Source organism: Phyllostomus discolor, chromosome 5 (genome assembly GCF_004126475.2).
Source record: "Phyllostomus discolor isolate MPI-MPIP mPhyDis1 chromosome 5, mPhyDis1.pri.v3, whole genome shotgun sequence".
Lineage (NCBI taxonomy): Eukaryota > Metazoa > Chordata > Mammalia > Chiroptera > Phyllostomidae > Phyllostomus > Phyllostomus discolor.
Window position 1 is genome coordinate 24313894 of NC_040907.2, and position 14110 is coordinate 24328003.

Sequence of the window (14110 nt, forward strand, 5' to 3'; positions counted from 1 at the left end):
GAAAGCTCATGGCCCAGAAGACAATTGTTCGTGGTGGTATGTCATGACCAATAAATCAGCAGGGCTGCAGAAACACTGGAGGGACCTGGAGCTGGGCAGGTGTGCCCCTCAATGGCAGAGACCTTGTGCAGGGGGCACTGAGAGGGATGGGGGTCCCTGCCCTCCCGGATCTTCTGTCTGGTGCTTTGGGTACAGCAGGATGTCAATAGAGGCTGGTAGAATCCCGAGCTAGATCAACAACTCGGGAATGTCTTTTCTGAGGGTTTCTCCCTGCGATTCCCACTTCGCATTAGGAGGTAATTGAGCTGACATTGAATCATAGGCAGCTGAGAGTTGGAGGGCTGTTTCTAGGCTGGACACTGGAGCTCTTGACTTGATGCATGGGCAGAGAGGACCAGATGGGTTAAGTGACTTACCAAGGTCACTTTCTTTTAAGAGGCAGGGCTAAGAAACGTTTTGGGACTCCAGTCATTAAAAGGAAATTAGAGAGGAAACAGCCCCATCCTGCCCAGCTAGTAAGCATCAGAGCTGGCATACATGTACTGCGGGTTTGAGTCAAAGGTTGTGCTCAGAGCCAGCAGGGCTGGACATGTTTGCTGCAGAGCATGGAAATGTGGGAATATAAGAGCAGGCAGGTGTGGTCATGGCTGTGCAGGTGTGGGTGTGGGTGCAGGTGCTGGGAGCAGGGCGAGTGTGCTGAGTATGAATTTGAGCATATTGTTGGGGTGGAGGTGGGTGGGTAGGGAAGGTGTAATGCAGGTGTGAGGCAGGTGTGAGGCAGGTGTGAGATAGGCTGGGGCTGAGTGGGGTGAGAGTGTGGCTGGTGTGCACAGAGCTGTGAGTGCAGGGACAAGTGTCCATGTGACTGAGTGACGCTTGAGTGTGAGAGAGAACCTTTTTTTCCAGGGGCTGTGGAGTTGGGTGAGCAGTCAAGAGCTCCATCCTGGGTTTCTGCCCCCCTTGTACCCTACTCGCGGCCTGGTCAGGCCTGGCCACCCACCTGTACTGTCATCATAGACCACGGTGGCCGACCGCCACTTGAGGTACTGAACCAGGTCAAGGATGGCATGGCTGAGAGAGGCATAGTCAGGGTAGAGGTTCACGTAGAAGGTGTCCTTGTTGTCCAGCGGGTGGTGCTTCCAGCGCAGCTGGATGTGGGGAACCTCCAGGGCATTGCAGATGGACTGGACGGCGTTGGTGCAGGAGCCCTGGGATGGTCCGAAGATTGCCACCACGCCCAGTGCCAGCTGGTCACAGGCTGCAGCAGAGGGAGGGAAGGAAGGTGCAGGGATCAGTGCTGGGTCTTACTGGGGGGTTGGACATATTGGGGGAAATGACTTTGGTGATCCCATAAACACATGGAACCCTCTGAGGGTAGATGACTGGCAATCTCTCTGAATCTCTGTTTCGTCATCTGGAAACCAGGGTCCTGACAAATGAAGTTGCCTCAGGGGATCATAGGAAGTTGAACAAGATAATACATATACAACCCTCAGCACAGTGCTCATGAAATAGATGTGATGGTTGCTTTTGATGCTGTCATTGTCTTGATTAGTGTCACCAGATCTATACCATGCCCTGTTCTGTGTAGGAATTTGAGAGACAAATAGAAATGAAATACTTACTTGCTGATGAATTTTAAACTTAAACCTCCAGCCCGAATCTGTTTCCTAAAATCCAACTGGTACATCTCATCTGTCACTGAACACTGCCACTTGGATGTCCAAGATGCATTCCAGACCTAACAAGTCCGAAACGTAACCCCGTCTTCTCTTCCCAGACTCTCCCATCTCGGTCGATGGCAGCTCCACTGTCCTGTCTAACTCTTTATGCCAAAAACCCTGGTTCTGTTTGGATTCCTCTCATTCTCTCATATCCTACATCTCAATCCAACATCAACTCCCATTGCTTCACCTTTGAAATATATCAAGATCCAACCACTTCTCGCCACTCCCACCCTGGTCAAGGTCACCACTGTCTTTCACTTGGATTCCTACTGAGGCTTTCAGCCTCCTCAGTAACCCTCTATACCACCTGTCCTGTGCTCAGCAGCTGGAGAGAGCCTGGCACAACTTAAATGGGTTACATCACTCCTTTGTTCCAAGGGCTCCCATTCCAGTCAGTATAAAAGCCAAAGTCCTTAACAGTGACCAACAAGGCCCTCCTTGTTGTAGCTCCTCCTCATCCCTTTCCCCAACATCACCACCCCCACTACTTTCCTGACTTCCTCTTCCATCCTTCTCTCCTTTTCTCACAGGACTCAAGCCCCACTGGCTCCCATGATGTTTCTCACACACACTAAGCATGCTCCTGTCTCAGGACCTTTGTATTTACTGTCCCTTACTGTTCTTCCCACGGATCCACATGACTCCCTCCTCCCTTCTTGCAGGTACCCATGTCTGTGCATCCTAATAGAGAGGCATCACTGCCCAACCTATAATAGCAATCCCTATCCAGCCACACTTCTTCAACCCCATACTCTGCTTTGTTTCTTTATTAAATGGCCACCAGAAGACTTGTTCATTTTTTGACTTCTCCTCCCACTTGAACATAAGCTCCAAGGAGGCAAGGGCTTGCTCTATGTTGTTTACTGCTGTATCCACAGGGCTTGAAACAGTACCTGGTCTGAGTAGGTGTTTCATCAACATCTGCCGAGTGCACAAATGCTGATTTTTTTTTTACTTCAAACACTTCACATTCTTGGGGGAGGCCCAAGAGCTCAGGAAGATCAGACAGCAGATGCTTCTGGGAAAGTCAAGCATCAATGGGCACAGCATAGCATGAAATGAGCAAGCCCAGGGCAGCTGGGGCTCATACAAGGATTGCGCCTGAAAGATCCATAAAATGAACCTCTCAGGGGCATTAGGGGGAGGGCAACCCAGGAGCAACTGCCCTTTCTTCTGGAAACTGTCTCTACTTTTCCTTTGGGTTCCACTGATTTTTCCACTCCCAGCCCATGAGGGATGGGAGAGTGACTAAGACCCTAGGCTACAGCTATTGGTTTAGAGGATGGTCATGTGACCAGCCAGAGCCAATGGAATACCATGAGACCTCCAGTCCTGAGAAGGGGGCATATTCTCTCTGTAACTGGAAGGAGGTAAGATCTAGAGGTATAGTAGCCACCTTGTGCACACAAAGAAAGTGTGGTGCTTATCTTTGAAGGGAGTCAGTCTGGAGGTGAGCAGAGCCAAGAGAGAGAAAGAAATATGAGCCCCTGATCAGGTAGAACCCTGGATTTTGGTTACAAGAACCAGTACCTTCTCTTTTGGCTTAAGCTAGTTAGGATTTGGTTTTCTGTCACTTGCAACCAGAAGAGCCATAGCTGAAGGGCATCAGCAAACTCACTAGCCTGTGGCCACAAGAATGAACTACATTCACATGTATGAACATAGGATGTATGTAGAGGGAGGCAAGACAATGCACCTAAACATAGATACCTAGTGGATTCAGATGCATCCTGGCCACCTCAAGGGACTCTGGAAATGATTTACTGGCATTAGGTCCACCCCTAAGATTTGCAGGGCCCAGGGCCAGAATGCAAATGGAGGTCCATTACTATATGGCTAAATAGTTAAATGTTATAAGCTAACAAACTGTTATATAAAACATGCCCTGCCCCGCTCCCCTGCCGCCCCCACCTTGACAATATGCCTTCACAACAACTTGGAAAGTCAGGATATAACAACCTGGAAAGTGAGGATGGAGACTTCTCACACAGAGTGATATGGGGAGTGGTGGCGCCAACCCCTACCCTATTCCCTTTGCTTTGACCACTAGCTCCACCTTATACCATAAGGGGCCTCTCCTCTCTATCTGGACATCCCTGCCCTTACATTTGAGCTTCGTCCATACCTATGCCAACACCTGCCCCTTGGTCTCACTTAGATAGGGCCTTCGAGTGGGACCATGGCAGCATGGATCTCTCCCTGTAGCATGGCCCAGGGAAGAGGTTCATGCAGCACCACTGGGCAGGAAAATTCAGGGTTCTAGACTGGGCAGGAAAATTCAGGGTTCTTTGGAGCAAAGACTGGGCAGCACACAGGGTCCTAGTGGGCAAGTCCCCTTAGCCCCACTGACCCCTTGTTCTGGGAGGTGATGTCGACTAGAAGGAGGTGAGCATCTTCCAAAGTACACGCTCTGGGAAAGGGGCCCTCTTGCCTGGGTTAAGAACGGTACCAGTGGATCCAAGGATACAAGGTGGTTTTGAGTCAGTCACAATGTGTGGTTTTTGAGTATTTTCCCTCTCTACTGATGTATATTCCCTTGCCCCTCACTGCTTTCTGGGAACACGAGATATTATAGAAAGTGTTTGTTTTTCCTGGAATTTGTATTTCCCCCAAGAAGACCAGAGAATGCCATTCATGGTGTAAGTGAAAGATACCATGCTCTGCAGGGGTAGGGGAGGGGCTGGTTATTGTTAGGAGTCTGCTGGAACCACCTGGAACATGGGACAGGGTGGCCCTGTATGGGAAGCAGCAGGGCCAGTACAGAGAGCATCTCCTGGGTCAGCAGGATTCCTGTGGCCAATGTCAAGTGCAGAAGAGGATGCACAAGGGGGAACATGGTGCCTTCCAGATGCTCCTACAATTGTGGGACTAGAGGCCAAGTCAGGGAAGCATTGCTTTGTCCCTGTTATCATCACCCTAGAGCCAATAAACCTGGGCAGCACTCTGAGAGACTGTGTGTGTGAGACAAACAAAGTGATGATAAACACCGCAAAAATAGGAACTCTGGGTGTGTTGGTAAGTTGTCCAATTTAGGGACGGTTCTTCCTTTCAGTGCCTTTGTCCCAAGGAAGCCAGTCCCTGACCTGTACACTCACTGCCCATTCATGCTGCTCTTCTGCTGGCTGCGTATGTGGGTGTCTGCTCTCACCACTTTGTCCCCTTAAGAGCAGGTGCTGCCCAAGGGAAGAGACCACCTGTGAGTCACTTTGTAGCCATGGAGGCTGGATGCTAACATGAAGGAGATGGTGACATTGAGTATGTGACAGCTGTCCAGGCCTGGTCACTTCTTCTTGCCCAAGCCAGAAGCCATGGGAACCTGATAAAATCTGCAGGTTTCTCTAATTATCTACCTCCTGCCTTTGCTTTGAACCTTCTTGCTATCCTCTGATATCCCTAGTTTCCATCCCATCACCTCCTGTCTCAACTCTTTCTCTTTTCCTTCTAGGACCTTCCAATTGATGGCTTAGCCAAATGACTTGTGTGTCTCATTTCCTCTCACTACCAGCTCCAAGAATCCGTATCTTGGATTTTCCCTCCTGATCTAGGTCTTAAAGCAGGTAGGTGAGAGCTGCCCTGCCATCCATCCCTCACCCTTACCCAGCTCAGCCTTTTAGATCATGGCCACCTTCAGGCCTAAGGTCTGGGCCTCCCTGTTTGACTGAGACAGGGGAGAGTGGACCAACCACAAATTATGATGATGTGGAGCACTGTCAGAGTGATCTTGAAGGGAGTAATTTAGAGTTTGACATTGGTCGTAGTGCTAGTGGTAAAGGAAATTATAATGATTATTGAAACAGTGAAGACTATATTGATGATCCTGGTGATGCCATTAATGATGGTGGAATTGATGATAATGTTGATATTGTGAAATAGTGGTAGGATGATGATGACGGGATTGATGATGACAAATATATCAATGCCATGATGGTGACTGTGGTGATAATGGTAGAAATAATGATGATGATATAAAAGTTAATGAGGGAGGAGGTGATAATAATTTGGATGGAGTTGATAAGATTGGGATGATGAAGATTCAGTGCTATGACTATAAGAATGTTTATGATGGTAGAGATGATGGTGACCATGTGAGTAATGATGAGACTGGGGATGATGATGTTGCTGTTATGGCAATGGTAGTGATGATGATAATAGGGGTGGTGATGGTGGTGTGGATGGTGTTGATATGATAACAATGACCACACTGGGTTTCATTCTGCTGGAGATGTAGTGATTAGATCTCACTGTTGGGTGTTAGCAGGCATCAGTCCTGCCTTTTAGCTATTCCTTCTCCTTGGCCTCTCTTCACATCCCTATTTCTGTCCCTTCCATGTTCCTTCTACCCTCTAATAATCTTCTGGTCTGGAAGAACACTGTTTTCTCAAAGGGACCAGGGCAGGGGGTATAGCAGCAACAGCAGCAGCAGCAGCAGCTTTATCTCCAGATGTTTCCAGGGCAGCAGCCAACCCTTGTTCTGGCAGCCCTGAGCACACACTGCAGTAATTACATTATTTGTGGCTTCAATTTTAAATCCATTTTCTGGTCATTTTACAGTAACTCAATGGTTCACAGTCATTGCAGGAGTCCACAGTCTGAATGCAGTCCCCCACCCCCTGTCCATGGCAATTGTAGTAATAGCAGAAATTATCCCAATCAATTTGTGTCTTAAAAGGAATTGAGCAGCCCAGAGAATAAGTGAAGGCAGAGGAGCCTGGGGAGTGCCGGGTCGATTCCAGGCTGGCTCTGGTCAGGCTCGGAAGAAAACACAGACAGTCCCTGGGTTTCTGGCTCAGGTGCTACCTGGCAGTCACTTATCTTTTAATTTTCCACAAAACATTAAAAAATAAAGACAATAAGTGAAAGTTCCTTTTAATGGGGAAAGGCCTCCTGGGCCTCTGTGGAGGGAAGTCCTAATTCAACCAGAGCTGGCAGGGCAGGTGGTGCCAAGCTCTGTGCCTCTGCATCCCCGTGCCCCACATGGCCCCAAGGTGGCTGGGTGCAGCTGGTGTGGAGGGACTGGTGACAGGCACCTCTGCCTAGGGAAAATGAATTATCATTGGGTTAATTGGAATTAGGCCCACGCTCACCTCCCTGGAAGAGGCCTAATGATGTGCCTGAGAATATAAAAACCAAAGATCAAAAGAAAAATAAAGATCACAGGATACGGGATTCCCTAGGGGGTGGAGGGTGCCCAACGGGGAGCATGATCAAACAGCAGACATGCCTCCAGGGTCAGACAGTGGTGTTTCCAAATAGTACGGGTCTGTCTTTGCTATATTATCAGAAGGACATTAAGGGAGAGTGATGGCAGAGAGGTGTTACTTATTTTTTAATTGAGATATAACACAATATGGTAAAGTGCATTCATTTTCAGCACAGACTTTGATGAATTTTGACATGGAACTGTTCTCATGTCACTACTACTTGGATCAAATATAACACATTTCCAAACCTAAGAAGGTTTTTCTCTACCCCTTTCCAGTTACTATCCAGTGCACACTACTCCTGTCCCTAGCAGTAACCACTGTTCATTCACTCAACATTATGTCTGTGAGGTTCATTTGTGATATTGCGTGTAGCAAGAGTTTGTTCTTTCCTTCACTGCTGATTCTAATTCCATTGTATAACTATACCCCGATCTATCCATTCTCCTGTTGATGGACCTTCCATTTATTTCCAACTTTTGGCTATTATCAATAAGTGGCTAGGAACATCCTCTCGGGCATACATTTAACTTTAGCAGATACTTCCGCACGGTTCTCCTGAGAAGCTGAATCAGTCTGTGCTCCCACCAGCATGGTGTAGAAAAAGTTCACCTCCACCCTAGCTTCCACCATTCATAGAAAACTGATTTGGGATAGATCATAGAGCTAACTATGAAAGACAACACAAGAGAGCTTCTAGAAGGGAACATAGGAAAATATCTTCATGATGTTAGGACAGAAAAAAAAAGAACACAAAAGGCACTAACCACAAGGAAAATGTGAATAAACTGGACTTCTTCACATTGAGAACTTTCAAAAGATACTACTGAGAGAGTGAAAAGCAAACTCATCTGTAATAGCTATCTGCAATACAAATGTATATATAACCAAGGGCACTTATCCAGGATTTATAAAAGACTCCTACAAATCAGTGAGACAATGACAAGCAACTCAATTTTTAAAAGTGGTTGAAAGGCTCAGAAAGCACTTCAGGAAAGAGAAGATTCAAATGATCTACCAGCATATGAAAAGACACTCAACATCTCTGGTCATCAGGGAAATATAAAATGACACCACAATGAGATGCCTACTACATAAACCAAATGGCCCAAATTAAAATAAAACTGATTTTGCCATGAGTTGGTAAAGATGTGGAGACATGGCAAATGCCGTCCATGGCTGCAGGAGTTCAAGTCAGTATTGCAACTTGGGAAAACCTTTTGGTTGAGCATCCACACACCTTATGGCCACATACTTCCAATCCTATGTGTACACCCAACAAAAATTGTGCATGCTTGTGCATCGAAAGACGTCTATGAGAGTGTTCATAGCAGTGCTATTCTAAGGCCCCAAATGGAAACAAGTTGAATGTCCAACAGTTATTTCTGTTTTGAAAAACTGTGGTATATTTGTGTAATGAAAGATTTACAGCAATGAAGAACAACAGATGACTGTTTTATTCAACAACAGATGAATCTCAGAGATATGTCATAGGGGGAAAGAAGCAAGACTCAAAAAATTATAACCTGGTATTCTACTTATGTAAAGTTAAAAAAAAAAACAGGCAAAACTAGTGCATGGCACCAGCAGTCTGAACAATGGTGCTATAGTATGGCCTTGATGGGCAGTGATCACAGAATCAATCAATCTCTCTCTCTCTCTCTCTCTCTCTCTCACACACACACACACACACACACACACACACACACACCCCAAGACTCAGAATTGTGAAAGAAAAGCCCAGAGTGTTATAAGGTGAAGCAAGGAGGCCTGACCTTATCTGGGGGTTTGGGGAGGGCTGCTCTGAGGACCAGAAGTTTGAGGGAAGGATGAATTAGCTACACCAAGGGCCAGGCAGAGGTGAGATTTATAGGGGAAGGAAATTACAGAGGACATAGCCTGGGCAAAATCCCTGATGTGGGAGTGTAACAAGGAATAAAAACTTTATACTACTCTGACTAAATGTTAAACCTGACTTGTTACTCTAACCTGATATTTCTAGAGCTTGCATGTTAATTTTTTTCTAGTATACTTCACAGGAATCAGCAGTTTCAGTCCCTGTGTGAACCTAGGAAGCAGCCTGACCTCAAGACCCCAGGAATTCAGCTGCTAAGAAACCAGATGGCCAACTCAAGGATGCTGACCATAAAGATCCACATCAAGGCCTATGGGAAGATGTCCTGCATGTCTATAGTCCCCTCCCCCTGAATTCTTTGTTCTGCTTTTCCCTCCCCTCCCTGATGAAAACCTCTGCTTGCATGGAGATGTTAAGATGGGCTTTGGAACAAGAGTCTCCCATCTTCATGGGTGGCTGGCACTTAAATAAACCTCTTTCCTTTTCACCAGCACCTGTCTCATGAGTTTGGCTTTTGCTGTGGCAGGCAGCTGACCCTGGGTTCAATGACAGAAGGAAGCCTAGCACCCTGTGGATGGCAGGTATGGCTGGAACTTAGAGGCTGAGTGAGCGAGTAGCACAGATGTGGCTGGAAGGTCATGTTGGGGTGAGACTAGACATGCCCTCATGGGCTTTATGGGTGATTTAGAGAAAAACAATGGGCATACCATCCAGGGTTTTAAGCAAACAAGTCAGGTGACCTTGTGGAGAGTGGAGAGGGGCTGTGGCTTTGGTCACTTGGACCAGCCTGGCTGGACTTCTAGAGTCATGTGTTTCCGTCTCAAGTTTGCTCGCCCACCTGCACAGCTCTGCATTGTGTAGGACTGGGAGTTCCTACTGGAGGAAGTGCCTTGGAAGGCTCAGAAGCTCTGCCCCAGGCTTGCTATTGGCTGGTGGTCTCAGCACTGAATTGCAAGCGTACCACTAGCTAGTGATTAAATATAATTTTAGTGTTTTTTAGAAAAAATGGACAGAAGACTCTGTCTAGCCTTTTAGAGAGGTCCTGCCCACATGGGTCTCTGTGTTCTGACCCTAAGCATTTGTTCTGTGTCCTGACCTTTTTACTGAGCAGTTTTGGTTGCGTTCAGTCATTTTCTAGACGGACAAGGCTGGGCAGAGGGTGCCAGCTCAAATTCTCAGCAGAGAGGTGAATACCCGACTGCACAGCACTGGCTGCAGGGCATGCTGGGGAGGAAGTGGGCAGGGTGAAGGGCATGCCAGCACAGGGGAAGGAAGATGGGCAATAGACCACTCTTTGAGGCTATTAGGATACAGGGGCAAGAAGGTAGGCTCCCCTTAGTCTGGGTGCTTGTTGGCTCTGAGACTCAGGGCAATGTATTCAAAAGATTCAATGTTAGCCATTTTCAACATTGGGGCCTTTCAAACTTCAGTGCACAAGGAGAGAAGAAGCAGGGTGGAAGAAACAAGGGCTAGTGGTAGGAAAGGCTTGTAGGTATGAGGCCCCTGACTTGATGGTTCAGCATGTGGAGAGCAAGTCAGTCAATGTAATACAGGCAAAGTCCAATATGGTACCTCATAGATCCCAGACATGGATCTAAGCACTTCACAAAGCTGTGCACATTCTGCAGATGTGAAAACTGAGACACATATTGTCCAAGGTCACACAACTAATATCAGAGCAAACAGGGTGTCATTCCAGGCAGTCCAGCTGCAAGCCTGCACTCTGCTGCCTTTCTGTGATGAAATGTTTGCCCACAGTGGGGCTTTGTGGGTAAACAGAGCCAACAGCAGGTAGTACCTTGTCAAGTCTGCACCTGGGACCTCAGGAGTACTTGATTAGCAATTGAGAACCCTTTAGAAAGACCAAGGGTTCCCTGTGGATGGGCCTCAGTTTTCCCAAGACATATGGATGACACCGTCCCTAAGCTCAACTGACAGGGGTAGTGGACAATGATGCTCAGCCTCGCATTCCCCATTCTCACCCCATTCATTCTCACCCCAATGATTCACTCAATGATCATTTCATTGAGCACTTACTATACACCAGTTTTCTAGGTTCCAGGGCTATATTGGTTAAAAAGAGAGAGCTGTCCTTTCAGTGGTATTAGAGGCAAAGGGAGAGATATTAAACACACACGATTATTTAAGTATTACTTGTGATAAGACCTTTAAAGAAGAAAAGCAAGGGGTGATATCACACTATAGGAAGGATGACCTAGTCTTCTCTGGGAGTGAGAGTCCTTAGGCCTGAGATTTTTAAATACGGTTTTGTGGAATGCTAGGGCTCTGTGGAAGCTATTTCCAGAGTTAGCTAAGCCTTTAAGTTAAAATTCAATTAACTATATACATAAACCATATATTTTAAAAATAGTAACAAAAGAGTATACTCAAATGTGCCACATTAGAAACTGCTAGTTCATTCAGATATTGATAAATTACCTTTTCTTTTTCTTGGAATAAAGTTTTCCACTCCTTTCTGTGCAAAGGTTGAAGTTTACTGTAAATATCTCACTGATGAGGAAGGATGAAGTCCCCAATTTTTTTTTAATTTTTAAAAAGTCAGATGTGGGAAAAACTGTTTGACTGAGTTTACTACAACTTGTTTTTATGAATTATGATTTTCTTGCTATTTTGTAGCCAAAACAAAATATGAAACCATTGAATGCTGAGGTCAATGTCAGACTTTAAGTGTCATCCATAGTCTCTGGGGCCAAAATGTGGTTGGCATAGAAGCAGCTTTGCTGTTTTTAGTAAGTCTTTTTATGGCAAGTAAATGTTGCATATTAGAACTTATACATATTCTGGTTTATATGCATTTAAAATTTTTATATTCTGGGTAGGATTTCAATGAAATAAAAACAAGTTTGAAAATGTCTTTGGTTTAGAGGTGTCAGAGACCTGGGCTGCCCTTCTTACTGCAGGCTCCCCAGCTCCATCTCAGGCCCCTCCCCTCACCCTGATGCCCCTCCCATGGCCCCTCATTCCCTCATAGCCCCTGACAGTGGCATGGGAACTTTTGATGGACAACATACTGCTCCTTGGGGGCGACACAGATAAAATCGAACTGGAACTGAGGCAGATCCCAAAACTGTACAGGAAAATGCTCTAAGCCCCAAGCCCACCCAAACCTCTGGGCCATTTTCAGCACCTTGGACAGCAAAGACCACCCTACTTCAGCAGACAGGGTGGCACACTCACCCTTCTTGGTGGCTTCGAAGCTATCGTGGAAGTGAATCCTTTGGATGTCATAGGTCAAGGTTGTGTTGGGCAGCAGAGTCCTGTTCCTGTTGATGATGTTGGCAGAAAATCGAAAGGCATGCTCCTCGGCATTCATGACCTGGGCGTTGGGGCCATCTGCATACTCAAAGATTCCTCCTGCGAGAGATGGGTACAATCATGTGTGCTGGGGAAGGAGAGGGCACCAATGAAGATGCTTGCCCAGAAGGTTTTATGGACAAACTCCTCCCATGTGTTCAATAATATCCTAGATAATTCACATACACAGAAATTGTGCTGGAGCATAAGAAATATAAAAACCTCCTAGTTCATTTCACTCAGCTACAGAATTCCTGATAACAGAGACTGACAAACAGAGCCCAAATAAAATCACCAACTTATTAACATTGCTATAAAAATTCTGAATAGAGTGCTGGCACGTAGAATCTGCCAGAATATTACAAGGATAACATACCGTGACTTGGCAGAGTTGTATTCCAGGAATGTAAGGGTGGTTCAACATAAAGAAATCTATGAATATCATTCCATCACATCAATAGTTCAAAGGAAAAAAACCACATAACCAAATCACAAAATGCAGGAAGGCATTTCATGAAATCCAATACTTATTGCTGTTACAAATGCTTAATAAACTAACACCCAGAAGAATACTTCCTTGATGCATCTTTAGCTCAAATCAGCCTTTAATTTCACACTAATGGTGAAACACTAGAGACAGTCTCATTAAAAAGGGAGACCGGGGGAGAATCCACACCACACCATTAACCAATGAAATAAGAGAAAAAGCATACCTCTTGGACAGAAAGAAACTGTTGTTTGAAAGTGATATACATGTCTTCCTAAAAGGAAAATACCTAAAATAATCCCTAAACACAAAAACTAGTAGGAGCTGTAGAAGATTCAAGTTAAGTGACCAGTTAGCACAAATTAATAATGTTTCTTTATATCGGCAACAACCAGTAAGAAAACTCAATAGCAAAATAATTTCCCTTATAATGTTAACAAAATATTAAATAACTAACAACAAACCAAATAATAAATGTGTGCTTCTAGTGATAGCAATGACAAAAACACCTTAAGGGGAGATGTAAAAGTAGGTTTAAATGAGGAGACATGTCATGTTCTTGGGTATTTAGAGGTAGAGGTGTCAGTTCTCTCCAAATTAAATTTTCAGTTTAATTCAATTCCAATTAGAATCATAGAAGGATATTTCTTTTACTTGACAAAATGACTCTAAAATGCATCTGGAAGACTAACTAGGAGATAATAGTCTAGAAAGAGGTGAGTGGTGACTTGCACCACCAGATTTAAAATATATTATAAAGCCAAAATAATTAAACCGTGCCCTAATGGCATATGAAAACACAGGTAGATCAATCAGATGAGATTTAAAAGTCCCCAGAAAGAGATTCAAGGAGAGATAAGTATTTAAGACACGATAAAGGTGGCTATTTCCAATTAGTAGGTAAAAGATGAATTACTCAGGAATTGTGCTGAGACAATTATTCAATTATTTAGGAGAACTATAATTTAGATGCTAATCTTAAGCCACATATCAAAATAAGTTCCACACCCTGGCTGGTGTGGCTCAGTGGATTGAGCACCAGCCTGTGAACCAAAGGGTCGCTTGTTCAATTCCCAGTCAGGGCACATGCCTGGGTTGTGGGCCAGGTCCCCAGAAGGCGGCACACAAGAGGCAACCACACATTGATGTTTCTCTCCCTTTCATTCTCCTTCTCTTCCCCTCTCTCTAAAAACAAACAAACAAACAAACAAACAAATATTTAAAAATTTCCAGATGGATTAAAGATTAAATAGCAAGAAAGTAATGGAAGGAAGGAGGAATGAAAATAGTACACAAATACCAAAAAAGAAAATATAGGTGAATATCACATAATATTGAAGTGGAAGAGGCCTTCCCTAGGCATTTCAATAAAGTCAGAAATGTAGGAGAAAGATTGATAACTCCACAGAAATCATATAAAATTTGTATTTACCAAAACAACCATAAGCAAAACTAAAAGGCAAACAACAAACTGGGAAACAATATTGGTAACATATATGGCAGTGTAAAGGTTGATGATCTTGTG

General features: G+C 45.0%; 1 protein-coding gene and 1 long non-coding RNA gene across 4 annotated transcripts in view; one reads left to right on the top strand and one right to left on the bottom strand.

Annotated features, from left to right (window-relative positions):
• LOC118500569 overlaps positions 1 to 9268 on the top strand; it is a 28686-nt gene extending 19418 nt beyond the window's left edge. The window contains exon 2 of the long non-coding RNA XR_004903142.1: positions 8956 to 9268. This is a non-coding gene — a long non-coding RNA (uncharacterized LOC118500569). The remainder of the gene's footprint in view (positions 1 to 8955) is intronic.
• The window catches only part of GRIK3 (glutamate ionotropic receptor kainate type subunit 3), a 209194-nt gene that overhangs the window by 72233 nt on the left and 122851 nt on the right, over positions 1 to 14110 (bottom strand). For all 3 annotated transcript variants that reach the window (XR_004903141.1, XM_028513769.2, XM_028513770.2), the window contains exons 2-3: positions 11982 to 12158; positions 1001 to 1258 (exon numbers count right to left, since the gene is read on the bottom strand). Coding sequence is in view for 2 of the 3 variants with exons in the window: in XM_028513769.2 (XP_028369570.1) it covers positions 1001 to 1258; positions 11982 to 12158 (435 nt within the window). In the remaining variant the exon portion in view is untranslated. The remainder of the gene's footprint in view (positions 1 to 1000; positions 1259 to 11981; positions 12159 to 14110) is intronic.